We start from the raw sequence: 27,745 nt of genomic DNA, 5'->3' as shown, positions 1-27,745 counted from the left end.
CCAGACTACCCCCCAGGCCAAGAGAGGAGCCAGGGAAAACTCTGGCATCCGTTTCAGAGACGGTGCTTGTCCAGATCAGCATTTCACCGCTCCCTCTTTCCCTTCATTTTTGCTGGCCAACTCAAGTTGACTCATGTCCTGGGGAGATGCACCGTGGTGGTCCAACCCACCTTCTGCTGCCCAGCTCTCCCCGTGGCTGATGGTTTTCTGATGCTGGGGGAAAATACCATTAAATCAAAGCCACCAGCATTAGCAACAGGAACAAGGACACTGGGATCCTACCCTGGGCCGGCTCCTTCCACGTCCTCCCTGCAGCAGGTAGCGCTCGGCGGAGCTTGTTGCCCTTCACAAAGAGCTCCGAGGTGCCACAGAGTTGTTATTATAGCCATTTGCTGGGTGTGGAGGTTGCCACCCGATGCCTCATTACTGTTGAACTCTACTCACCTGTCTCCCACTTCTTCTGGCTGCCCAGCTGTTTGTGCGCGCACACACACACACACACACGCGCGCACGCAGGAGCGCTCACTCCCTGCCACAAATATCTCACAAACTGCAAGTTTTGCTGCTGCAAGGAATCAAATCGCTGTTTACCACCCACCACGGGACACAGATGCCCTTCGCTCACATGGAGGCTTTCTGAGAAGTGGGACTGGAAGCGTCTCCTTGAGTCCCTGCTGGCCCCACTGGGGAGCTCTTGCAACAGCTCTCTCCTGTGACCATGAGAAACCTCCTGATTTTCAGCCCAAATTCATTCATGGCTTGCTTGTTCTCAGACCAGTGTTGTCCTTTAGCTTCAATGCTTGATCTTTCTCTCTGATTTTTGCTTTCTTTCCTCTGTTCCCGTTCCACTCTAATTCTCAGATGGGTAACACAAAGTGTTTCAGGTGGGATCTTCATCATTTGCTTCCTACAGCCCAGACCCCTTTTCCATGGCTACACCACGCCAAAGCCTCATAGCCATCCCCCCACCCCTTTCTTCTGCTGTATCAGGACCTGGCTGTGGTCCCCAGCATCGTCAAAGCATTTGATTTAGTCTCTGGGATGCAACTTTGCTCTTTCAACCATTCATTTAATCCTGTTTCTATTACTTAGCCTGAAAGTCCTACATTTCCAGCACGACACCCTAATGCTTTTTTCTGTTGGTGATGTCTTCCCAGCACTGCACCCTCACAAAATGTCATCACCACATTCAGGCTAAGTCTGTTAATATTCAGTGAGATTGGACCCAGTTCCAAATCACAAGGAACATAATTGATCATTTTCCTCTCTCTGACTGTTTTGACAGGAACCACCACTAAATGATGCTCTCCTCTACCTCTTTGTCCACCGTGCTCTACTGGTACCTGTCTCCTCCTACTGAATTCAGTTTCCTCTGTTCCTCGCTGGGCTCTTCCCCAAACACGTACTAATGGCTATTGCTGGAGAGAAAAGGAATAAACAAGATTTTCACCTGACCCAGACAAGGTGTTTTCGTGGTCTTCATTTCACCATCCCAAGTGAAGCATGAAGCTGCATCGCAGCAGCTCCTGCATCACCTCCTCTAGCTGTTATTTGCTGTCCCTGATTCCAGGCTGCAAAGCAAGGGGAGAAATTCCATCGCAGGTATCACGCTTTATTTGTTGAGCCAAGGATCCATTTTACTCGATTAGTCAATTAATACAAATATCCCCAGAAGGCTGCTATTGGTGTGCAGCAGGTTTAGCACTGGTTTAACCTATTCTCCACAGCAAAAATATTGATTCTGGTCCTCCACGTTGTTCCTTAATGGCAAAAGAGCATTTGAACATTATTTCAGAAAGGGCTTTTCAAAAAAATCTGCCTGATCCCAGCAATGGGAATTAAAATCCTGTTTCAAATCAGAGTATAAAACTGTATTTAAGTTACCACATGCTCAGTTTTAAAAGCAGTTTGTATTTTTGTTACCTTTCAAAGGAAAACAAATCTATGTATGCCAGGAAAACCCAAAGAAACTTACCTAGAAGTTATCCTGTCAATGATTTGCTTTTTAAAATGACATACAGCTGAATCTTCTTTTCTTTTTGGCAATGCTCAAGTTAATTACATGCCTCTCCTCCTTCAGATCTAAGCATTTAACTTATTATTTACCCTGACAATGTTTAAGACTCATATAAACTGCACAGAGCCCAAAAATGAGTTTTAAAGTCTAATAATTACTGTACTCTTTCAAATAAAGTTCTTTAAATTCACTTCTACCCACTGAATTAGTACATGCAAACCAAACAATGACATATTTATGGACATATAATATATATACAGTCATATAAAGCAACCTCCCAGACCCTAAATCCCACAGCCACCAGTGCTGCCCAGCCCGGTCTGGCTTCAAGTGCAGCTGCCTCGTGCCAACAACCTGCTGATGGGCAAAAGTGGCGTTAAAAGAACATCTCCAGTCTTCAAAACAGGGACTCACCAAACAAAGAGCATCCCTGCTTCAGCAGCCCTTGGATGCTCTGACGTCTGACCTGGCCAGATTCTGCTCCTGGCACACCAGGGCTGACACAAAGCCATCTCACTACACCACATCTTCAGGCGGCCAAAGCAGCCAAAGTCTTCTCTAGTCACTCACAAATTTGCTTTCTCTGCGGAGCCGTGTTGTTGATTTCAATGACACTGCCAAAACCTGCACCGTCAGGAAACCGAGCCAGTCATTCCAGGTTTACACCGGTACGACTCGAATTAGAGGGCAGGATCGGCAGCCCAGGGATCAGAGTTGTGACAGACCAACCTAGAACCTCGCTAAGCTGATAACACTTTGCATGTTAGACCGCAGGAGGAATGCTTTGAAACCACCCAGCCATGCCTACCCGTGAGCTCCTGACTCTCCACAATAAAGATCTGCAATATTTATTGCACCATACGTTAACAACTTCATCAGGGACCTTTAACGAACAGTACAATCACGAAATCCAAGTAAAACCCACTGTACGACACGTCTCAGACCACATTGCTGCTCATGTCCTGCCATCACTCGAGACCACGAGGCTCTGCCTCACCTCCCACTGTCCCACCTCTGGGTTACGGAGGGCTTCAGCATGATCAGGTTTGGGGTCGTTCTGCAAAGCACTACAGGATCCTTGGGAAAATTCAAGAGTGTTTTGGACATGCCCAGACCCCTTTCCTTAACTTTGCTGTTTGGCTGCCCTACTCAACGCGTCCCATTGCTTTAAGATACCAGTTAAATGCCAAAATACTGAACTACTGTATGTTTTCAGCACAAATACGGGATTTCACAGAAACATCATCTGGACCACTGTGTTGTCACCCAGGGCACAGTCACGCAGCCCTTGAAGGCGATTCCCCCGCCACCTTCGCTACGCTCTTCATCCCACCGGGTCTGCAGGCATCCAGAACTACACAGCCCAAACACCAGCTACATCCCAAGACCTGAAGAGGCTGCCGGGACCAGCATCCTTGGAGCTTCTCCACAGAACGATAGCAAACCAAGGCACCACAGTGTTTCCCAACACACCAACTCTACCTGGGGGAGAGAGGACAGATGCAAAAGGTGACAGACATGCAAAATGTTGTTTTGAAAAGTAACGTTACATTTTCAAGCAAAGGAAATCTCCCCTTCTGCACGCTCCTGTGCCTTCAACATCAGCCGTTCCCCACTGACCTCATGAGATGCAGACTGATGCCTTTTACAGGTGTCTTAGAATGACAGAATCATAGAATTGTTTAGGCTGGAAAAGACCTTTAAGATCATTGAGTCCAACTGTTAACCTGTTAGCCTTTCAGTACTTACAGGGAGCTTCTGAGAAAGATGGGGACAGACTTTTTAGAAGGGCCCATAGTGGTAGGACAAGATGGGATGGTTTTAAACTGAAAGAGGGTAGATCTAGAGCAGGGATTAGGAAGAAATTCTTTACTGTGAGGGTGATGAGGAGCTGGCACAGGGTGCCCGGAGCAGCTGTGGATCCCTGGAAGGGTTCAAGGCCAGGCTGGACAAGGCTTGGAGCAACCAGGTCTGGTGGGAAGTGTCCCCATGGCAGGAGGTTGGAACTGTAAAGTCCCTTCCAACCCGACCCATTGGCTTGCAGCAAGTCCTGCTTCACAAGGCTCTGCCAAAGGGTCTGGATGCCAGACCGGAGGCTCTGTTTTGATTTTCAGCCTGATTTTCCAGGAACACAAACAACCTAAATAAAAATCAGCCATTTCTCCTGAGACCACTGAGTGCAAGAATATTGCTCCAGACCTGATGCAACAAGGGATGCAAGCACCATGAGTCTCTTCAAATCCTAATCAGTATATACTACCTAAATTTTTAAGTTGAGAAATTTCTTGATGCATTTTCTCTGGGTCTCAGAGGCAGAATGGGGTGAAAAACTGATTTTCCAGTTCACCAAGGTAACCAGCTGTCCCTGTACTGTCACCAATTTTTCGCTTTGCAAAGTCTTGGGCTCCTGCAGCCAGGCGATTATGCGAGAATTTCGGCTTTTAAGAGTTTCCAGATTCCTCTCTGTTATTTATGGCATCCATAGGTGCTTTGGAGCCTGGTGGTGCTTTCAGTTCTGCTCTGCCTTGATGCAACTCAACCACCTCCACCCCAGAGCTGGCCGTGCTCTCCACCAGCTCCGTGCCTCCCCGTCCCAGCAGTGTGGTATTGCGGAGGCAAAGTGGGAGGATGGCTTTCCCGGTGGCAGCCCTCCCCCCACACCATTTCAGCATTGATTCCCACATGTGCTCCTTGCAATCTTGAAAGAAGCCTGCATGGGCGAAGATGACATTTCCATGGCAAAGGCATTTCAAGTGGAAAAACCCCACTGCTCCACACACAGCTGTGCCTCCATCCCGAGGACATCCATAAATGGCTGCTGGCCCGTAGGAATTCCAAGTATTTCACCAGGTGAGCAGAAGTGCAGCCTCTCGACGCTGCTGGTGCAGGTGGCTTCGCTGGAAAGGACCAGACCTGAAAATCAGGACACCAGGGTTTCAAGCCCGACTTTCTTACTGTGTGATCTCGTGCAGGTCTTTTTTTCTAACCAGCCCTTTGCTTTCCCTGATACACATTATTATCCCCATGTGATCATTTAATGATGATTTCAACGCAAATTAATTATTAAGGGTGCTGGCGTTTCCACTGCAGACCAACCGCGAAGCATTTGCATCCACTTGTACGCCTTAGAGACCGTCAAGCCATTTCTAAGCAAGGAGCAGAGCGATGCTGTAATTAAGCATTAACTCGATCCAGCATTTAAAAAGCATCATCCCTGTTTGCAGGCTCCCCTGTTACAAGGTCACTGCGACCACCCAGCTCGGCACAGCGGCCACCAAGGGCTGGAGGACACCTTCAGGACCGGCTCCTTGAGCCAAAACAGTGGGTTGGCATCAAGGGACACTGAGACATCCCCAAAGCCAAACTCAAGTCTCACCAGGGTTTTTGCCCCAAAGCTGGGTCAGTTTACTAGGGGAAGCAAAAGCCTTGTTGCTCCAGGGCAGGAGAAGGTGGAAACACCACCAGCCTCAGGCCAGCAGAGTAATCCCTGGCCTGCAAAGGGAGCATGGGCTGACGGTGGGTTAGATAAGAGAAATCCTTGAAAGCCCCATCTGAAACACCTGTACGGAGACATCACGTTGCACCAGAAAGCAGCGAGGCTTTGTGCTGATACCGTCACCTTCCCCACCACCACGGCAGGAAGCAGCCCCAGGGACTGAGGATGAGGAGGGGAAAGTTTGCTGCTGCTTGCTCTACTTTTCATTCCCAGCACATATTATTTTTTTCCCCACCAACAGCTTGCTGCAAACTCCCAAAGCCGAGCCAGCAAGATACACCCTCTCTCTTAAAACCAAACTAAACCAAACTTTCTCCTCTGGCCATCTAATCCCAGCTAATCACAGATTCCAGCAGAAGTAGTTGTCTGATATTACTATTATTATTCCTGCTTGTATTATTGCGCCAGATTTAAGGTCCTTGGTCAAGATACAGAGCCAGGTGAGGGAGGAAACCCAAAAACCAGGCTGGTCTAGGACCCAGCAGCATTTAAATTCTGGATTTAGCTGCCTGCAACACCACCTGCCAGGCTCTGAGGTCCAACACGGGATTGAACTCATCAAATCTGGACTGCCACAGAAATGACAAGTTAATAGCAGCCCCGTGAGGGCTCAGAAAATGAAATCAGCAAACTGGGGACAACAGGGACCGACACACGTATTCAGTTAATAACACACACGCCTCCGCAGGTGAGGCAGAGCCTTGGGAGGGCCCCGGGCGAGGATGAGGCACCAGCTGCCTTCCTCCCACCTGGGCATCCTGCACCCCAACCCGGCAGTGGGCTTGGGTCCCCAGTGCCCACCTTGCCCAGCGACGGAGTGGTAAACGTGGGCGATTTTTGGTCGTGTTGTTTGCCTGCAGATGCCAGCGAGGAGGAGGAGGGAGACAGCCAAACCCGTCCTCCTTGCAAAAAGCCTCCTCGTCGTCTTTCCTCCAAAAGCCTGGGGTGAAACAAGGCGTGCGTGACCCCACCACGTAGGTGTCCGTCTGTCAGCAGCGACCTGCATAATGCCTCCTCAACGTCTTGCCCAATTCAATTAAATTTGACACATCAAAGGTACTTTCAGCTCACACAAGCTCCTCGGAGGGCAGGCAGCCGGGGAGAGGAGAAGGAACCTTCCCAACACCTGCTCAACACGGTTAGACATCAGAGAAGCCAAGCAGGAATGTCCCAGTGGGGCAAGTCTAGCAAACAGCCTCGCAAACATCTTGCTTCTCTCCAGAAGTTCTCCCCATCATTTCCAGCTTTATTTGATTGTAGCTCCTAGTCGGCCAGAGGATTTTTCTGGGAGGTTATTATCCACAGCTGGGATCCTGGAGAGTGTCTCTCGGCTCAACGCTGCTTTTTAGCTGAGGTGAGGCACGTGGCGGAGGAGCTGCCAGCAAAACACAGCCACCTCCAAGGGAGATGGGTGGTGGGCGCGTTCCAAAAGGGTTTGGAGGATGGGAACAAGGCACGTTTTATCCAGCTGGAGCCACAGACAGGGCTGAAGGGAAGCGGCAAGCAATTACTCCAGCTGGAACCTGGCCAGAGGTGTCTTGAAATACCAGGTTGCAAAACTTTCACCAAAACGCGCCAACGGACCAGGTGTTTCTAGGATAACAGATCTGGTCTTTTAACTCTGCAATCTGCCCCAGGATCAGCAGAACCAGGAGAAAACCATTATCAGGAATTAATGCTGTAACGGATCCTTGGTCCCTCAAGACTCACCAGGTCTGTTTGCTGAGCTCAGGACTTTGGGTACAGCTGGAGGAGAAAGGCTTATTTATTTTCAGCTCTGGAAGAAGAAGTCCACTCTTTTGGCTCTGAAGAAGAATCCCTCCTAGCTTTTGGCCGCACAGGACACGTGCAGGTCTGACTGCACCCAGCAGAAGGCAGCAGCGAATGCAACTTTTTAAGCACTTTTTAAATTTAAAGAGGGATTAAAACGGTTTTACCGATCTCCTGCATGTACAGCGCTGCTCACCAGGTGCTGGAGTACAACTGCTTCTGCGGAGGCGCGTGGCAGCCGTGGAGAACCTCAGCCTGGGCTCTCTGCTTTCAGCATGGAGGGATGGCATCGCTTGAGAAAGGCGAGATGCAATCAGCCAAGCAAGGAGAGCAGATCTGGCACCCAAACCCATTTAAAAAAAAAAAAAAAATAAAAATCAATCAATTATTCCTGGCACAAGGCTGCAAGGGCTACAAGGGAACCAAGAACTCATTGTTAAGTGTCACCAGAGCCTTTTTCCACCCCAAAACATCAGTCCTCAACATCTCTGTGTTGCACGGTGCTGAGAGCCTCCCCGCTCTGCTCCCTGCCTGCCAAGGGTTTACAGCTGGACAGGTTTAGGACAAAGGGCAGCACCACAGGCACATGAAAGGAGACGTGTAAACATGGCCTGTGCCCATGCAAAGCCCGCAGCTTTACGCTGGCGTTCCCAAGAACAAAATCATTGGCCTTGTTGTGCAATAGCTTAAAAGGCAAAAAGAAAAGAAAAGGGCCCAAGATGACAGGAGTAGGATACACCCTCGCTGGCTGCAGGCAGCGAGCACCCTGCACCCCCTGACTGCCAAAACCAAAAAAAAAACCCACAACACGCTGTAAGGAGCAGCAAAGCAGTCCACAGCCAGGCTCTGCAGTGGTCAGCCCTCTTTACCCCAGCCACCCCATCCCACGCAGCCCGCATCCAGGCAGAGCATCCCCCAGGCGCTGCCCTGCTCCCAGGACCATTGCAAGCCACCCGCTCCCTGGAGTTGAGCTGTCTGGGAGCAGCTCCAGGTGCTTAACTTCGCTTTACATTTCAACATCCCGTGTAAACTGAACGCACGGGGAGCCCTGCCCCAGGAGAACTCCACCAGCCCGACACCGGCAACAAAGCTTCTAACAAAAATACAGCCCTCTCCAGTCTGCCAGCAGGCAGAGGAAGGGAATATGAACTACACCTCTACTAACGAAACACCCAGAACCTGTCGAGAGGTAGTAAAAGGGAAAAGCAGAGGAGGGAGCACAGCATCGTTATGCAACCGCGTTATCTAACAACCACAGAGACACTCTATAGGGGCTCTTTGTTTGCAGAGAGAAAGAGAAAGAAATGCCACCAATATCTGAGTCACTGGTTCACCAAGAGGCTCCGAAGTTATTTTCGGATGGAAACTTTTCCAGTTTCACATGATAATTTGGGAGGACTGGCTAATTCCATGGCTCCACCCACCGCCTTGTAAGACAGCTCCCTGCTGCTCTTGCATATATAGATAGGTATGGCCCTACAACTGGGTGCAGGCAGAAGAGCCTGGAGACAGACGAAACCTAAACTTTCTTCCTTCCTAGCTGCTCTCCACCAGCTCCCACCATGAAGAAGGAAATATTAACCCTGGCCTTTGCTCGCTCTGTCTTCGTCGAGTTTATCTCCACGCTCATCTTTGTCTTCATCGGCCTCGGCTCAGCCCTGAAGTGGCCGTCTGCCCTCCCCAGCATCCTTCAGATCTCCCTGGCGTTTGGCCTGGCCATCGGCACGTTGGTGCAGGCATTTGGCCACATCAGCGGCGCCCACATCAACCCGGCGGTGACCATCGCCTTCTTTGTCGGGAACCAGATCTCCTTCCTCCGGACGCTCTTCTACGTGATCGCCCAACTGGTTGGGGCCATTGCTGGGGCTGGCATCCTCTACGGCGTGACACCAGCCAACACCCGTGGCAACCTGGCCATCAATGCGGTAAGTCTCCCTACCCTGAGATGGCTCACCTGGCCACGCGGGCTTTCCTCTCCTTCCCTCTCCTTCTGAGCAAGGACCCGGTGCCAGCATCAACCCCGAGCACCAAATCCATAAAGACGGTTGGTCTCGGCACGTCGTCCTGCATGCACAGAGGGATGGGGATGGGACAGGAGCAAACACCGGCACAGCCAGCAGAGCAGTGACATGACAGCTTTATTGTGTGGGGTAATGAACGGCGTGTTTTTTTCCTCCTTTAATAAGTGCTTCCTCTATCCTAAGGGCCTGAGTGAGTCACCTGCACCATTGAGATGTTCTTGACTGCAGCCTCTCCACCTGGAGATTAGAGCTGGGATAGGAGCTGTGCCAGGATGCAGGGGGGAGGGCAGGGAGCAGAGCCCAGTCAAACCAGTATGGGCAGGGGGAGCAGAAGCCCACTGGAACCGGTGTGCTGGGGGAGCCTGGTGGAGAGAGGTGACGGAGAAGAGCTCAAGAAGGAGCAATGATGGGAGGGTGCAAGGAGGCTGCAAGAGGCAGGGGCTGCTCTGGGAGAAGGAGGAGAGACAGTGGGACCCTCTGCAATAAAGCAGGGACAAGGAGCAGGTCTCAAACCCTGGGCAGCACTGGGAAACCACCTGAAAAGGGAGCAGTGGAGCTACTGCTCCAACCATGGCTAGGTCTGGACCCCCCCCCCCCCGCCCCAGCAGCACAGCCATGTTGCAGAGGGTTCCATCACTTGGACGAGGTGCTGCAGCACCTTAGTCCCACACGCTCCATGTCCCAAACCAGTCAGCTTTAGCTCAAAAACAAGCTGCAATGACAACTCGGGTCACTTTGCCCTTCCCATGCCCAGGAGGGTTGAGTCCATCTAACAGTCCCCAGCGGTTAGTGCAGAGGCACTGGGACAACAACCACCCGTCTTGCCCCCATGGCTGCACCCCCACATTCATCCCAACCCTCACCCCTCATCCTGCGCGCTCGGTGGGGGTGCTGGCTGCTCCCAGCCTCCTGGGAGGTGCTCTGCAAAGCAGAGGGGAGAAGAGTCAGGATATGACCACTCGCCAGGATCAAGGGGGAGAGGAATGAAGGGGAAAAGGGACAAATCAGCATGGGATTTGGTAGGAAAGGGCTGAGTGTTGCAGAGACAAGCAAGTGGAGAGAGATGTGGAGACCCCCGGGAAGGGAAGGGCTCGGGGAGACAGATTTTGGAGCATTAAACAGAAGGAGAGATATTTTTTTTTCCCTTTCGGGCAAAGGAGCAGTGAGCCTGAGCAGCGGCTGGCACAGCACCTTGTGCCCCAGGGATGGGCAGGGGACCCAGGGGAGCTCCTCATGGTGGCTTTGCCAACCCAAACCCACCAGAAAAGCACCCAAGAGCCCTGCTGGCGATGCCAAGCCCCAGGGGTGGTTAACTCTTGTCATTCTCAATGGTCTACAGCTCAACAACAACACGACCCCGGGCCAGGCCCTCGTGGTGGAGATCATCCTCACCTTCCAGCTGGCCGCATGCATCTTCGCATCCACAGACAACCGCAGGAACGGCAACGTGGGCTCCCCGGCGCTGTCCATCGGCTTCTCCGTTGCCTTAGGCCACTTGGTGGGGGTGAGTATCCAGGCAGGAGGACAGGGCAGAGGGTCCTGCTCAGAGGAGGCTCCCCACAACACTCTCACGTGGTTTATCCCAGAGGGAGTTGCACTGGGAGAGCCAACATGGGATATACTGGGGCTCCTTCTCCATGAGGATGGGGGGACCTGCACCCCTCTGCAAGTGAGAGCATCGGGGGCCATTTCAGTCCCTGCTTCTGAAAAAGCTGCTTGTGTCTGCTGAGTGACGCGATGCACCTTAACCCGGTTTCCTTCCCACACCGACAGATCTACTTCACCGGCTGCTCCATGAACCCAGCCCGGTCCTTCGGGCCCGCGGTCATCGTGAGGAGGTTCAGCCCAGCGCACTGGGTGAGCATCAGCAGCGCGCTGGGGCGGCCGGCTGGGAGGCTGCCAGGGCCATATGCCGGCAACGAGGGGAGGGGGCAGAGATGACCCCAGGGGTTACAGGGCTGGGTGTTCCAGAGCCCATCTCAGGCCTGAAAGGATAAAAGGGGGTTGGAGAATGAAGGATGTCCCCTATGCATCGAGGGGGACAAGAGGTTACCCCCACGGCACAGAGCCGGCAAGGGGACGAGCGTAAACCTGCAGTGCAACAGTGTGCGCTGAGCAAGGGCATCATCTGAGGTCAATAAAGCCTACAAAGAAGCCCAGTTTAGGTTTTCCACTGGCCCAGCACCACCTGCAGGCCCAGACCCAGTCTTGCAGAGCAGCATTGGTGCCTCCTCCCTAGCACACCGCATCTCTGCGTCACAAAGAGCTCGATGTCTTCAGCAAGCAAAGGCTGAGGCGAATTCAGCCCAAGAAGTCTGCTGGAATGGGTATCTGCATCTCTCCAAGGGCTAGGATGTGGAGCAGTGAGGAATGCTGGTGCGATGGCTGGACCTGGCACACCAGCCTCCGAGACCTGCTCTCACTCTCTCCCTTGTTGCTTTCTAGGTGTTCTGGGTTGGACCCATCCTTGGGGCTTGCTTGGCCGCTCTGCTCTACTTCTACATCCTCGTCCCCTACTGCATGAACATGTCAGATAGGGTTGCCATCATCAAGGGCACCTATGAGTCAGAGGAGGAGTGGGAAGAGCAGAGAGAGGAGAGGAAGAAGTCCATGGAGTTGACCCCACCATAGGAACAGCTGGGGAAAAAAAAAAACCCCAAACAACAACCAACCAAGCAGAAGGAGGGGAGGAAGCCCCACACATGGGCTCATGTGTGCACCAAACCCAGCTACGGCAGGCTCTTCAGCAAAAGTCTTGTAACTCAAAGACCTAAGTGCCTAAGAAAGAAAGGACTATTGCAGTGTCTGTATATAATCCCTCTACCTGAGCGCTAGAACCTCTCCTAGCTTAGCTGCAGCCACCTAAGCCCACCAAAGGAGCCTCAGCCCAGGGCAGCCCACCCAGGTGGGACACTGCCACGATTCCCAGAGGCTCGAGACCACACGTTCTGGCACACACAGGATTTCACCCCTGCCTCTGACGGCCCAGGGGATGGAAATACCGTGTAGGTACCAGCACAGAAGAATGACAGCTTCGGGCAGGTGGGTGTAGCAGCCCCCCCCCCCCCCCCCCTTTCTCCCTGCCACAGGGCCCACGCTGCTTATAGATGCTCTTTCATGCATTAGCTGATGCTGGTGAGTCCTACTTATTTGTGGCTGCAGAAGGAAAGTGATTTTTGGATTTTATGTGGAGATCTTTGTAATATAGAATATTATTTATTGTGAATAAAGGAAATTTTAAAGGAGTCACGGGCACAAATATGCTTGGCTATCAAATGTTAAGGGGAGAAATGGATTAAGCTGGATGCCAAGCCATCCCAGAGAGCCAGGGTAAGAGCAAGCACTTGGATCCCAGATCCTGCAGCAGCTGGTACCACAGGCAGGTGGTTTGGGAGGCGACAGTCATTAATCCTGACAAGGGAAAACAGGCACTAGTGTTGGAGAGGGGCGAGCACAGGAGGTTCCTCCAGCAGGGTGCCAGGTCCGGGCAGATGGGAGCCCATCTCGGAGGCTGGCAGAGGCTGGGAGGAGCCAGCAGCAATCTTCCATGCGCTTTGCCAGTTTGACTCAGGCACGGCTTTCTGCCATACCAGTTCTCCCAGACAGCTCCATGGGTGCCCTCAAAAACTGACCCACAACGCTCCCCAGCCCCCTTGCCAGGTGTCAAACCCACACCTTCGCCCTGACCTTCTGCTGCAGCCCTGCTCTTCCAGTTCTGCCACAACCCTCTGCCAAAGCACCTCGCTCCCAACCTGGGCATGGGGACACCGCATGCTGGCACTGTCCCAGCCGTCCCTCCCTCTGGCTCCCTACATCCACCCCCATGCAAAGCTCCACCATCACAGCCCCTTCTCCTTGCTGCAAAGAAGAGGTCTCCGCTGAGTGCAGACCCCTGAGGAGGTGGGATACAGTGGCCTGGGAGCTCCCTGATCCCAATCAGGTGAGTTACACCGCCTTCGCACGGCGGTGCTGGGGACAATTGGGAGCATCAGCTGTATTTTCACACACCTAAGCAGATTTGCAATCCAGGCTGCAGCACTGCATGAGCCTGGGCAGCAGCAGGCACTTACCCCTTGTTTTCCTCTGCTCACCCCCAGTTCAACAGTTGGTAACAAGCAGGAGGAGCAGAGGAGGAGGAAAAGCCCTTAGTTTGGCTCACAGGGGTCAGCAGCAGATCTACGAAGCTAAAAATGCAACCCCGTGCTGTCTTAACCCCCCCACCTCACCCCTCCCCAGCAACGGGCTGAGATCTACGACTCTTCCGCACCTCAGGTTCCTCTTTTGTAAAAGGGAAGGACGTGAAGCCCCTTTCTCATTGGGAAAGGTCAGCACGGTCGCATGTGGCGTGGGAAATGCTCTAAACGCTGGGCCTGGAGAAACACTAAAGCACCTCCAGATCCCAGAGGCACCCCTGCCAGAGCAACCCACGGTGCAGCGTGGGGCTGGAGCAGCTCAGCATCCCCAAAAGCGGCATCTCACAGTCTCCTTCCACTGCACCCCTAGACCCTGAAGATTCACCCAAAGAGTGCATCCAGCTCCCCCCAAAGCAGGGAACCTTGGGCATCCCCCTTGCTTTGCTGCTCTAAACCCCATCCACCCAGCACCAGAGAAGGGATCCAGGAGCCCTGGCATTCCCTACACACCCCATCCCACAGTGGGAATCAGAGACCACCACAGCACCCCGCGGAGGGCCCAGCCCACGCCGGCACCATCAGCACGATCAACAACCAGAAGAAGCCCAGCCTGGGTGTGAGCCCTCCGTGGGGATGAATCAGAGGATCCTGCAGCAGCAGGTTTGCGTCAGCACGAAAAGCATCCAGGGCCTGGCTTGAAAACACAGGCAGGATGGCCCCACGCAGGGCTGGGGGCAGCAGGAGGGGGGGCACAAGCACTTAACCCCCTTCCCCAACGCACAGGCATGGGCGGACCATAAAGCACAGGGTAAGAGCAGGCTGGCGCCTGGTGAGCACGCCAGTGAAGCCAGCAGCATCCCTACCCGCTACGGAAGCCTGGTGCTCCTTCCCCACCCAACTTCCCACTGGTCCACGTCGCATTTAATCCAGACCAAACCCTGGCATCCAGCGAGCACCGTGACCTCACCTTCACCGGTGCAGAGCCCAGGCCACAGCTGGGAAACCCAGAGGTCCTGACTGCTCTCACCTGCCCAGAAACAGCAAAATAATTATTGTTTTTAAATATTCAAGCTTATTTGGCCCCATTTTTAATGCAATTGTTACTGCTGACCACCAGCCATTCCAGACTCCCTTACAGAAATAGCCGTTCCACAAAAAAATACCTTTATTTCAGCAGACACAGCGAGGGCTGGCATAATCCCTGTGCATTCAAACCAGATTTACCTGTCGTGCACAGTAAGACAGTCACAGCTACGTCACGCTCCTTTTCCCAGCTTCTCCCCAAAACAGGAGCTCCCACGGCAGCAGCATCCTGGTGCACCCCCAGCCCACGCACCCGCACTGCCGCCCACCCTTCCTCATGGCCCAATAGATCCAGCACCTTTTCATTTTATTAATAAAGTCAACTATTTTGGTGATTTGTATTACCAGCTTCCCCCCCCCCCCCCCCCCCCTTGTCTATTTTAGGGATATATCACCAGGTGAAGCTATTACAGCAAAGCACCTCACCATACCATCCTTGTACATATTTGCCGAGAAGGGGCAATGGATGCAGTTGTTCCCTGAACGTGCCTACTAGTAATTTCTTTGCACTGAGAGGATTTCACAGACTATTTCTCACTCTTGATTATCTTTTCCATTAGCAGGTAAATACTGCACAGCTTTAAAAGTTTGTGGTTTTGTTTTTTTTTCCCCTGGAAGGTAGGAAAACCATATTTTCACATGTTGTAACAATTTAGAAATGTTCTATCTTTGTACACAAAGGGCTTTCAGTCTGCTTAAGGAAGGTCTCTAGTGGTTCTGTGTCTCAGCTAAAGTTCACTGGGCCACTGTTGAGACTGGAGAAGCAACGAGGTGCTTGAGGAGAGGCAGGACCCGTTGGTAACATCCCAATTAAAGATTTTTCACTGGGCTGCAAGTGCCTCTTCGCTTCAGTCCCTTGCAAAGGGTCAGCCCCCACTCTCACCATCACTCTGCCCTGAGCAAGAACAGATAATGCTCCACAATTTGGGTGCACATCCCTTCCACCAGCTCAGACTATCTTGCAACCATAAGTGCTTTGCTTAAAGCCACAGTTTCTGACTCCACGTGAAAAGCACGAGGCTGGTTTCACCTGGAGACCAAAGCAGAGCAGTGCCCAACCCTGCTCGTTGAAAACGAGGTGAGAGATGAAAGAGAAACGCAAGCGGATGCCAGGGAAGATGGAAACATTGCAGAGGGCTACTGCAGCCCAAGTGCTGCGATAAAGCGCAGGCGGCATGGGGAAGCAAAACCCCCTCCAGCAGGATTTATTTCAACCGCTTTGCTACAGAGTCCCCAGCAGCCAGGGACCAAGGTGAGCCACAAGGAAGCCAACCCAAGACCCCCCGCCCCCGCACACAGCTCTGCACCACGCCAGCAGCTGCGCCAGGCTGGCAGACAACGTTCCCAGTGCATCAACCACGGCTGCCGGGCACTGCCGCTCTCCAGAAACACACTACCGACAGAGAAACCTGGGCGCAGAGAAGGGCAGAGGCCAGGCTGGGTGTCTGCGTTAGTCATGGCACAGGCTCTGCCAGCACCCACCTCCTCTTTGGCGCACGCAGCGAGTCCTCCCCCTCCTACTCGGGTGCTGCAGTGCCGATTCACTGCCAGCCAGCAAACAGCTCACGCAGCCGCCGAGGGCCAGCAGCCACCCTTCCTGTTGTCGAAAGGCATCACCCTGGCCGGGCAACGCAGCCCCCGCCTGAGGGTCAGCCGCCGTCATTTGTATTTTGCTCACTGGCTCGCATCACACATGATCGGGGGTGGGACGCAGCAGCGCATCGCGCCAGGCTTTGGTACCCACCGGCAACGGGCACCGCTGGGACAAGTAGCCACGCTCATGGGATGAGCATGGGCAGATGCAGCACCATCATACATGGAACTACGGGGTAAGATGAGTGTTACCCCCAAATAAACTGTGCAATTAAAGAGACGAAGGACAGAAGATGTCCAGTGAGACCAGGGAGGAGCAGATCTGCATGGGTTTGCTTGTTCCCACCTCAACACCTTCCTACAGCCCCAAAAATGCCTTTTTAAAGCCTGGAAGAGTTGGGATTTAACAGCAGGTGCCCCAAGGTGGGGTACCAGTAGGTGACAGGGGTCAGCCTGCCCTGGCACCAATCATGGGTGCTCTGGAGCAGCACCCATGGGACAGCGATGGGTGCCCAGGGCATCTCCTGCTGCCCTCTGCTGGGATGCTCCATGGAGAACGGACAGGGGACCAGGACATCCCTCACCAGAACAGGTCACCCTGAGGGGGAAAAAAACCCACTCGTGCTCCCAACTCGCCCTTCCCCAAACACCAGCCACGGCACCCCGTGTGAGAACAAGGTTCCCTCCCTCGCCGGCACGTGGGGACAGCAGGCTCAGCGCCGGCTGGATCAGGGCTGTGTTTCTGCTGCCAAGTTTCCTCTTGCTCAAACTTTTGGCCTCCGCTTTCCAGGATCCAGCCCGCCGCTGCCCGTTTGTTCTTAATCACCCTCCTGCAAACAAGCAAAGTCCAACAGCGGCTCGTATAATGGATCCTTGTGCTGCTAGGCGGTGACATCAAGAAAAAAAAAAAAAAAGGGGGGGGGGGGGGGGGAAGAGAGAGTAATAAATAAAGAACAGAAAATAAAAAAGCAACCCCACAGCCCTGAGGTCTGCCTGACAAAGGTGCTTTGTTGGAAAAGGTCAACTCCGGAGCCGGGAGGGTTTCCTGGGTGCAGCTGCTGAGAGCAAGGAGAATGCAAGGACTGAGCAAGGAGGGGATTAAGCACAGCTTTGTTAAACCACAGCCCAGCGGAGGCCTCCGAACAGCCCCAGCTCTTGCCCAGGGGAGATGCCCACTCAGGATTCGGGCTGGTTTACTCCCAAACGAGAGGTGTCCAAGCTCATTGCCTCCGAACAGCACCACGATGCAGAGGAGCAAGGGAGGACCCGTCCTCGCGGACCCTTCCCACGCAGCAAAACTGCAGGGCTGGCCAGCAGATCCGGGAAGCGGTTCAGCTCAGAAACAACCCCTAAAAAATAACCACCACCCAACAAAATAAATCCTCTGGCATCTGTCCTCCAGGATACAGGCCCCTCTCTGCTTGCCTGACATTAATCCGGTTTGGCAAGACAGCGAGAGCTCTTTTGCCCAAGCAAGGTGCAGCTGCAGGTTGATATAATGCCCTCTTGTGCAGCCTGGAAAAAAATAATGGGTGAAAACAAACTTAAAGTGTCCCACACAGTTTGCTTTTTTTTTTTTTTTAAAAAGGCCACAAAAAAAGAAAAAGCAATTGCCCTTCCCCAACAATTACTTCAGCCTTTGACAGTTGGGATTTTCCCCTCATAGCCAGGTGCTGTATTTGGTGACAGAGCAGCTGTTTTCCTGCCAAAGCTGCATCAGCTAGAGAAAATAAGCCCTTTTTCCATTCTTTTAAAATAATTCCTTATTTTTTAAGCTACTTCTCCGAAAAGCCAGTTGCTTTCTCACTGGGAGCCGCTGCCCCCCACTTGGAGATCAGAGTCCATAGGAATTACAACAGCTGCTATCAGCACCAATCACCATCATAAGGGAAAGAGGTATAAAACGCTATCAGCTTATTTTGTTCCAAGCAGATAAGAAAACATCTATGGGTGTTTCACAAAGAAATCCTGTAAGGACAGTTAATCAGTAGATAAAACCTTCATTTAAGTTCCGTGTATAAACAGAACCAACTCGCACCAGTGACATCAACAGGCTTTTTATCTATAGGTCTTTGTCCTGGATTTTTGCCACATTGCCCCTGTGTTCGGGTTTTGCACTAAACCCACAGCTGAAACCACATCACAAACCAGCAGAGCCCAGCTCTGCCTCTCTGCAGGCAGCGTCCCCACAACAACAGCTTGTGCTTCAGTCTACTCATCCCTTCTCCATCCCCCATTCAACCCCCAAATACTCTTTTATTTTTTTTTTTCCCCCGTGGAAACAGCCACACATCCAAGAACGCACCTTTGCTCCAGCCGCCACCCCAACTTTTCAGTGATTCAAGCAAAACACCCCCCTCGTCACATTAATAAGACTCTTCCCCAGCGCGGAGGGCATCCACCCACATCAAGGCAGACTCCAAGACAACCTGTAAATGAGACATCCTGCAGCACACCCAGCAAACATCCAGCAGCACATTAGTGACTGGGGTTTCAGCTTGTGCTATTTATTTGACTATTTTATAGCTATATATATATCTGTTTATTTGGCTATTTAGCAACAGACCTGCAGTCTCAGAACTAGACACGACTATCAGGAGCATTTCCACCTGTGAGCTGCAGGTCTGGAGGCAATGCCCACCCCAGCCTGGTGGGGCTCAAATCCTCCTGTACATGGCTTGAGCATCGCAAGGATTAATGCTGCACGAACACCTCAGGGAAGCGGAGGGCTCAGACAATTCAAGCTCTCCAAAAAGCAGTTGGTGCGAGTGGGCAGGCAACCCCGCAGTGTCCGGGTGAAGTTGCTGAGGCCAAAGGGTCCGAATTCTGCAGCTGCAGCAGGGTGCAGCTCCCCAGGTTTATCACTCGACATCCCCTGGGGTAGATTGACAACCTTAGCCAAACATCCCCGGCTGAGCAAACACAGCTTCTCTACATAAACAAGCAAGTGAATCTTGAGGCATAATTTGTCATCTAATTGCACCAACACACCCAGGATTAATTGTTGCATTTGAATGCAAAGAAGTTTTGATTTATGGCACGATCAGGTTTCATCAGTCTGGTACCAAAGTTGCTGCCAAACTAAAAGCCACTGCAAACAGCCAAAGAAGGTCTCTAACAGGGGATGTTTTGCAAAGCTGAGAAGTCAAGGGTTATTTAATCACACACAAGCCTGCTAAGGGCCCAGAGAAATCAAGAGGGTGAAATTAAAACCTCTGCCACATCTGCTCCAGCCTCTACTCAGGACTTTTTAGCCCACGCACAATGGTAACTTGTCTCATTAGGGTCTGTAAGATTTTTATTTATGGGCAGGAAGAAGAGGCAGGTAAAAAAATAAACCTGACTACGTTTCCCACATTTCAAAGCCAAGGGGACATTTAGCAGAAATAAACCATTAACCACAGTCTCCTTTGTCTCAGATAAAGGAGGGCAATTGTAAAAACCACCACCCACCCCGATCCTAAATCAGGGGTTTTGGCAGGCTGAATGCACATCGAGCCAAACCTTCCCACAGCCACCCAGCCCCACGGGCATCGCCCCAGGGGCTCCCAGCGTAGCTTGCCCACAGCTGCCCCAGTTCAGCTCCTGCAGGGCTCCAGCATGAGCCAGCAATCGCCTGGTGCTGGGCCAGGGTGCCCCGAGGGGCCAAGCCAGCTCAGCGCACCCACAGCTTGCTCAAAACCACCCAACAGCACCCAGCACCGCTCAGCACCCGCTCTCCTCCCGAAGGGAAAGGGAAGCACCCACCTCTCGCTGCAAAGGATCATGTGGACAGCACAGAAGGGCGGCCAGGGAGCAGAACTGGAGACCACAGAGGGACCGAGCATCAGGCTTTGTAGGCAGGCAGGGTGCAGCCAGGTGTCCTGCATCCTGCTCCACCTGCTGAGGCTGACTGCTGGTGCTTTAGCCCAGGGAGGCACGACGTGCTAGTTAACCCGGGTGAAAGGACTGAGCCTGGGACCTGACCTTCATGTGATCCCCGAGGACCAGCAGCTCCCACCGACGAGGAGGAGCAGGGACACTCCTGCAGCAGTGCCACCATGGCTGGTACCCACCAGGTGTCCAGACCCCACATGGGAGAGCCCCCTGCTTGACCCCTACGCGTTTTACCTGCAATTCCCCTTTAGCTCGCCCACCCCCCAGCCCAGCACTGGAGCAAGCTGGTTTCTCGTTCAAGCATCTGCTAATGAAGCTGCTGCCACTTCTCCAGGCTCACGTTCAAGTTCCCCAGTGGGAGGCATGCCCTTGGCACCCAATGGCTTGCCTTGCCGTGCGTGTATCGTGGACGCTTCGTGCTCATGAACGATGCCTGGGGACAGGAGAGCAATGGGAGCTGGGGGCAAGAGGGATCTCACCCCGTTTCCTTCTGCTGCCTTAGCAACAAAGGGAGAAAAGTAATCGAGTCATCGAAAATGGAGATCCACCACGGGGCAGGCACAGCCTGGGCTTGATGTTGGGAAGGGCTACACGGCACCGACCCCTGTTCTTAAGGGTTCATGTCTCCAAATGAGCTCGTCACAGCCTGCCACGTAGCTTGGCACCACCTCTGCCTCCCACCACACTCTTCCTCCCTGGCATTAAGGTCAGCCATGAGCACAAGCCAGGAGTCTGCAGGCCCTTGACTCTGCAGCATCAAAGGCAGATACTGTTTCTTGCCTAAAAAAGCATGTACCAAGGGGAAAAGAGGCAGGAAAATAATCCACGGCCCTCCAGAGCTGCCAAATTTCTGCTGGGAACACAGAATCTCTTTCTTTAACAGCCCTCCCTTTGCTCTTAAACACCTGTAAAGCAAAACACAGGGAAAAAAAAGCCCTAAAGATGCTGAAACCAACACCGCGCACCCCGCATCACCCTGCAGGTGTTTCAGGTCAAACCACCGACCCAAGAAGGTCCTTTGCCCAGTTATGCCTTGGCAGCAGTCCCTGCCACGGCGAGCAGCATGCCCTGACATGCAGGGACAGAACGGCCTACGATCAGTGGTGGGGAGCGGGGGACACCCCACCACCACCTTCGGCCGTGGGGACGATGAGATGGAGAGCACCGGCTCATGGGGCACCGGGCTCTGAACCATGGGGGGGGGGGGGGGGGGGGGACACAGGGAGGGGAGGGCTTTTCCATCCCCTTCTCTCTTGCACTGAAATGCTCCTTTGTGGGGAATGAAGGTCTCCTTGCAGCGGATCCAAGAAGGTGAAGCCAAAGCCTTTACTCCTCCTTGCTTGCAGCAAATCCCTCCAAAATTAACTATCGCTGGGTATGTGGCGCCGCACCAGCAGCTACGGGACGGTAGTACCGGAGCGGTTTGACGTGTCTGTGGTGGCTCTGTGGTTGCCTTCAGGCTGTGGCATGGAGGCATCAGGCATCGAGGGACGGCAGCCAGACCTCAGCACCAGGCAGAATGGTGCTCAGCAGGTCAGAAATGCAGCAGAATGGCCTCAGACCGGCTGCTGGCAGAATGGGGCTCAGCAGGTCTGTGTTATAATTTAAGAGCAGGCTTAAGCACAAACTCATCTCGTTTACAGCCTGATTTCGGACAGCCCAGCACAGCCATTGTGCCACCATCCCCACCGGAGCAGCCTGGCTCCTCCTGCCTCTCCCCATGCTTACAGAGCCCAGGACGCAGAGGTGGGCAGGTCGGCCACACAGCTGCTCCTGGTGGGACTTAATGGGACAATGCACCAAAAGTCGGACAGGGTATGGATGAGTTTATCTGAGGGTTGGTGGAGATGGAGTACAATTCATGAGCCTTCCCTTATCAACTTCTTTGGTCCATGTTGGGTCCATGCTCCATCAGCACAGGATGCTCCTGTGCCCTCAAAGGTGCTTCTCCAAAGATGCACACAGAGCAAGGACTGGAACCAAAACCAGCTTGGCTGTGGTACCACTGTGCTTCCTCTGTGTACCACCACCAGCTTCCCCCAGCCTGGGTTCTTCCATCCTTCAAGAGAAGGATATCACATCACTTCGGTCCTTGCAGGGACAGACCGGGCGTTTCGGGAGCTGCCCAGCAATGAGGCCGCTGAAGGACGGGCAGAGGAAGGGCGGGCAGAGGAAGGGCAGAGGAAGGGCGGGCAGAGGAAGGGCAGAGGAAGGGCGGGCAGAGGAAGGGCAGAGGAAGGGCGGGCAGAGGAAGGGCAGAGGAAGGGCGGGCAGAGGAAGGGCGGGCAGAGGAAGGGCGGGCAGAGGAAGAATGGGCAGAGGAAGGGCAGGCAGAGGTAGCACAGGCAGAGGTAGGATGCGCAGAGGAAGGGCGGGCAGAGGAAGGGCAGAGGAAGGATGGGCAGAGGAAGGGCAGGCAGAGGAAGGGCAGAGGAAGGATGGGCAGAGGAAGGGCAGGCAGAGGAAGGATGGGCAGAGGAAGGCTGCCACCTACTGTCCACGAAAACCTCTCCAAGTCATAAAATGGAACAAAAACCTGCCGTGTGCATCTTAAAACACACATTCGTGCACCCATGTGCAGTCCTCCAGGGTGGGAGAGCCACCAGCAACTCAACCCAGATGGAAGACCACAGAGGACACTTGGGAAGGGGAGACCACCGCATCCCAATGGGCCGGTGAAAATCACCCGTGGACAGCAGAGAAAGTGTTCTGTAGGACATCTCTCCAACCGACTCCGACGCTGGGAGCCACCACTAAGAAAACCACGAAGCGACCGACAAGCACTGCACTGGCTGAGCTGAATTTCTCTTCCCTCGAGCCCCCCACCGCTGCAGATAGCTCATCTGTTTTCCTGGGCCAGGGGGATATCACAAACACTGTCATCATGAGCTAATTTGGTGGCACTAATAAATATCTCATCCAAGTGATGGGTAGGAGATCCGAACCTCTCCTCCGAAGGTTGAGCTAATTAATCTCATACCTTCCTCCTCTGATGTCAGGCTTTCTTCTAAGGCCATTGTTGGACCTAATTAAAAGGCTCTTCAAGATGACTGTCCCCTCAACACCAGCCACATTTTGACAGTGACAATAATTACAGAAATCTCTTTGGTAGAATAATAATAATTACGCAACCACAAGAAGAAAGGTCTCAGGAGAAGAGGACAGTAAAGGGCAGAAAATCAGGACTTTGAGCCTTGTCTCTCTTCTGGTGGCTGGTGCTGGGTGAGGGAGAAGCACGGATCAGCTTCCTAAGACTTGCTTTGCTCTGCCCATCAACCATGCTGCCGTGAAAAGGGCACATTTAGCCCCCTGAGCACTGAACCATAGACGTTCCTCAGCCAAGAGCTCCCCAGATACCCCAAAACTGCTCCAGAAACACAGCCTGCCATCAGTCCTCTGAATGATGAGCCCTCAAAAGCTCACCTGACCTCCCAGAACCTCCAGGGACCTGAGGGGTTTGCTCCATGTCCACCCAGGGCTGCCAGCACCCTCTTCTCCAGGGCCAGATCTGGTTCTTTAGGGCGACCCTCAGTTTTGCTCTTCTCAAGCCTTTTTCCCTTTGCTGGCCTCAAAGATTTTAAAAAATGAGCCCAAGTTCCCAGGAGACGCCCCTGCAAAAGTGTTGTCCTTGGCCTGATGAGTCCCAGCTGTTCCTCTAGCTCCTGGGCTGAGCCTGGATGTCCCACAGGGAAAGCGCTGACCCAGATCGGCGGCCACCCACGGTGCCTCCTGTCAACCCCAAATCAAAGAAACGGTGGTGAATGGCCCCAATTTCAGATCTGGCCTCGGGGGACAAAACCGGGCTTGGATCAAAAGTGGTGTCTGCCCAGCTGATGAGCTGTAACCCAAATTTTACCATGCAGGAAGCAGCAGCAAGTGCTTGGGTACCCAAGTGCTTCTTTTACACCTTTGCTGAGGCTTTTTTTCTAAATGCTTTTTAACTCAAACCCAAGGCGTTTGAAAGGGCAGAGAAATAATTTCTCCGTGCAAGATGCACTGTGGCACTAAGAGGCCATCTCACCTGAAAGGAGGAAACCAACAGGTCACTCCTTTGGTCCAAGAAGTGTTAAAAAATAGAAAAGATAAGAGAAACAGCAACAACAACAACAAAAAAAAAAACAACCACCTCGCTGAAGGCGTAAGCTGAAAAATACGGCAACAACGATATTTTTTGCAACAGCTCCACTTAAAAAATCCTGTAATGATTCATAATGACCCATCCAACTAAAACCAGGGGTACCGATGACCTACCCGTCAGCTCTTAGCATCCTGCTAACAAGCTTAAAAGCACTGGTAAGGAGAAGAGTTTAGGCACAACCAGCTGGGAGGAGGAAAATAGGATCTTGCTTTTAGGGGAACGGTTGTCTTGGCAGAAGGTAAGTGCCTTTTCCTCCCTTCTTTACTAATTTCTGAAGAAATCAAACCAGAGTAATGAAGTGCTTGGTGATAGGCCACAAAAAGTCTGATTTTCAGCAAATAAAGGGTGGGGGGTGGCGTTTTACTCCCCCTGAACTCCTAAGGCAGCCAGCAAAGATAAGAAATGTAAAATTCTAATCAAGCAACTCTTCTGGAAGCTGCTTTTCTGAGCAGCTAATGGTGGGGAAAGTTCTCCAGCACTCTGGCGATAAGCTCAAGACAGAAATATTGCTCCTAGACAGAAAAGGGGAGCTTTGTGATAAAGTTTTTACTGCAAAGAATTATTTCTTTAGATTACACAAACCCCTTTGGCGGCTGTGTGCCTGCGCCTAAGCAACGGGCAGACGTGCCAGCGGGTAATTGTGAGGATGCTATTTTCACACGCGCTCATCAAAATGCTGCCGGGACACCTGGGAAGGAGGTTGTCTCATGCTGGATCTGTCCCGTGCCATGCTGCCGGGGCTCCCGCACGGACTGGGGCATCAGTGGCAACCACAGCCCCGGACATTTCTATCTCGACTTCTGCCTTCTTTAGGAAGACCCATGCCGATGGTCCGGTGGCTGTACCTCTCCGGGCTGGTGTTTGCCGTGCTGATCCCGGCAGCGTGGCAGATGGGCCCCAAGGACTTGGGTGACATGTCCAGGTATGGGGCGCTGCCGGCACAGGGTGGGCTGTGGGAGCAGCTCAGCCTCCTCCCCTCCCATCGCTGCTGGCTCTCCCACCGCTGGGACAGCCTCACTATTGCAACGTTCCCGTTTCCTTCGTATTTATCTAGACAAGCTCCCTCCAGGCTCTCTACCAGCACACACAGGGATGCTGCCACCACACACACCACCCCCACCCCCTCCCCCGCCAAGATTTCTCAGCTGTGTCAGACCAGACAGGGCAGGGCAATGCTGTGGGCACGGTGCTGAGCCCCACTCCATGCCAGCGGCCACATGGGAGGAAAACCCTTTGGGTACTTTCTGCCATGAACCTCAGCACCAGCTCCCCATCCTGGAGTTGATCTAAACCTCAGGGAAGCACCAAACTCCCTCTCAGGAGCGGGAAGCAGGGAGTAAGGCAGAGGCACAAACCCACTGCAGCTGAGCAGGATGTAGGGCAAATAATATGGGATAGGACATTGCATAGAGCTGATGTCAGGAACCACCCTGGCCAGGCTTGGCAGACCCCTCTGAAACTGCAAATTATTTTCACGTGTTCTTACAGCTTTTCTGGAGGATGCTCCACACAATAAAGCACTTTGCAGGATGCAGCCCCTGCCCTGGGGACCTCATGCAGGTGGGGTGCAGGGTTGCACGACGTGCATTATACCACGTTTTTACCCCCACCCCGTCCTTCTCTCCCGAGCAGGTGGCACTCGTACGAATCCCAAAGCGCCCAAAGCTTCGCGTCCAACCTCAAGCGGCACTCGGAAGGCACCTTCACCAGCGACTTCACCCGCTACCTGGACAAGATGAAGGCCAAGGACTTCGTGCACTGGCTCATCAACACCAAGCGCTACAGGTAAAAGGGGAGAGGGGGATGGGACTACACTGGGAAACCACCTCCCACCACGCCACGAGCCCCTGATCCCAACCAGCAGTGCAGTTTTAGTTTTCTCCTGGGAGTTTTCTTATTTTCAGTGGCTCTAAGAAGAGGTACCTGAAGGAGGAGCCCCGCAGCATGCCCTTCCCAGCCATGTTCCCACTGCTGGCGTAAGTCATCCTAAATAGCAAACGTGGCCAATTAAAACCAAATAAATGAGTAATTTTAAAATATAACCACACATCAGTGGGTTTGGTGCAAAGGCAGAGTGCGGTTCCCCACACCTGATGCTGCTTCTCATTTTAACTGGCTCACGCGGATCCTCCAGTGTTTACCTGCAATAAAGTAAAACCAAGAAAATTAAGCTATTTTGGGGGGATTTAATTGTATAACATTGCATGAGGCTGTTTTGTTCTCACTGCGCTTTTACATTTCATTGCAGCATTAACACGGTGGGATCATTTACATTTATAGGAGATAATACCACGTTTTGGTCTTGTCAAAGTAAAGCGGCTGCTCTTTTGCTAATGAGCAAATCACCATCACGGTTTAAAAGCTCCTGAAGTGATTTCAGGAGGAAGTTTCTACTCCATGAAGCTGTTTGGTTTTTGGGTTTTAGGTACAATTAAACGGCAAATCAAGGCATTCGCTTTCCAGCACCATCAGCCTGGGGATGTGGGACCCCTCCACCAACAGCAAGGTTTATCCATCACTCGAAGCCACGTTAACCCCTTCGGTGTTTCCCAGTCACCTCCTAATGTCTGCACCAGGGATCAGCCTTCCCTTCAAACCTGGATTCCTGCGGATTCATTTTCACTCTAACTGCTCCCGCAGCACTGCGGATCCTGCAGCTTTCCATAAAAATAAATAAATCTAGCAGCTGGTTCCTGACATCTCCATCTGTTCCAACCATCCCATTGGGATCCCATGAGCCGCGGGTCCCAGGCTCTAAACCCTTCCTTGGCTCAGGTGCCGTTTTTCTCTCAATTTCTTGCGTTTTAGGGAAAAGGGCAATTAGGATGTTTGTGACAACACAGAGCGTTTCCAAACTAGATCATCTCTTACAATAAAATAAATATATTCCAGCATCTCCGAAACAAAAGCATTTCCTGTATTTCTACATATAACACACCAGGGTAAAATGAATAGAATAATTAAAATAAGATATACGTACCAGCATCTTATATCTTACCTTTTCAAAACTTTTCCCCCTGCTTAAGGACTGCCAGCACTTCATTTTAGGAAACTTTTTTGAAGGGCCAATGGGAGATTTGGGGAGCTGTTTTAAGGCTTCCAAGAGGAGGAAAACACCCAACACCCATCCCACAGCCATGGGAAGGGGGGTTGCTGCCAACTAAAGCATTCCAGGTCACTCCAAAAATTATTTTATTTTTTTAGTCCTAAAGCAACTCCAGGAACACTTCTGAGAGAGCTTCTCCCCGTAGAAATTTCCTCCACACAGGGAAATATGGAAATGGCACAAAATCAGGAGCCACCCACGGGTTTATGGGGTGTAAAGGTGGCAGGCAGCTGCAGCACCCACAGCTGGCCCGGGGGCTGGGGGCTTCCAGCGACCTTTTAGGTGGCCCAGTCACTGAGCAAGACCTCGGCGCAGGTCCTGACGGAACTGCAACGCGTGAAGAAACACACCAGCCCTGCACCCAGCAAACCCAGAGCCTCACCGGGCAGGGACAGCCGCACTGGGGCACCCCGAGGACCCTCGTTTGCTTTTCCAGCAAGGACCTGCCCAGGCAGCTGCCCCCCGGTCGCAGCCCCCTGAGCCCAGGGGCGATGCCCACCCGCGCAGACCCG

At 52.7% G+C, this 27,745-nt stretch overlaps 2 protein-coding genes across 2 annotated transcripts; both read left to right on the top strand.

The window, feature by feature from the left end:
* Position 1: 1 nt before the first annotated feature.
* Positions 2 to 17,039, top strand: LOC308054740 (aquaporin-5-like). Its single transcript, XM_080368008.1, has 4 exons — positions 2 to 9,208; positions 10,644 to 10,808; positions 11,078 to 11,161; positions 11,750 to 17,039. Exons 1-4 carry the CDS (start codon positions 8,846 to 8,848, stop codon positions 11,933 to 11,935), a joined length of 798 nt encoding a protein of 265 aa, XP_080224134.1. The 5' UTR covers positions 2 to 8,845; the 3' UTR covers positions 11,936 to 17,039.
* Positions 17,040 to 22,436: 5,397 nt separating this feature from the next.
* Positions 22,437 to 27,661, top strand: LOC308054747 (exendin-3-like). The gene is made up of 3 exons (XM_080368020.1): positions 22,437 to 25,049; positions 25,760 to 25,912; positions 26,553 to 27,661. The coding sequence occupies exons 1-3, from the start codon at positions 24,835 to 24,837 to the stop codon at positions 26,560 to 26,562; spliced, it is 378 nt and encodes a 125-aa protein (XP_080224146.1). The 5' UTR covers positions 22,437 to 24,834; the 3' UTR covers positions 26,563 to 27,661.
* Positions 27,662 to 27,745: the final 84 nt, after the last annotated feature.

Source organism: Falco punctatus (genome assembly GCF_963210335.1).
Source record: "Falco punctatus genome assembly, chromosome: 18".
NCBI classification, from domain to species: domain Eukaryota; kingdom Metazoa; phylum Chordata; class Aves; order Falconiformes; family Falconidae; genus Falco; species Falco punctatus.
The sequence above is the reverse complement of the archived record's forward strand: the minus strand, read 5'-3'. Positions and strand labels throughout refer to the sequence as shown.

Excerpts from the sequence above, each read along its gene's own strand:
- LOC308054747 (XM_080368020.1), top strand. The coding sequence starts at position 24,835 with ATGCTGGATCTGTCCCGTGCCATGCTGCCGGGGCTCCCGCACGGACTG. Across the intron at positions 25,050-25,759 it reads GACTTGGGTGACATGTCCAG|GTGGCACTCGTACGAATCCC; the intron begins GTATGGGGCGCT and ends TCTCCCGAGCAG.
- LOC308054740 (XM_080368008.1), top strand. The coding sequence starts at position 8,846 with ATGAAGAAGGAAATATTAACCCTGGCCTTTGCTCGCTCTGTCTTCGTC. Across the intron at positions 9,209-10,643 it reads GCAACCTGGCCATCAATGCG|CTCAACAACAACACGACCCC; the intron begins GTAAGTCTCCCT and ends AATGGTCTACAG. Across the intron at positions 11,162-11,749 it reads GGTTCAGCCCAGCGCACTGG|GTGTTCTGGGTTGGACCCAT; the intron begins GTGAGCATCAGC and ends GTTGCTTTCTAG.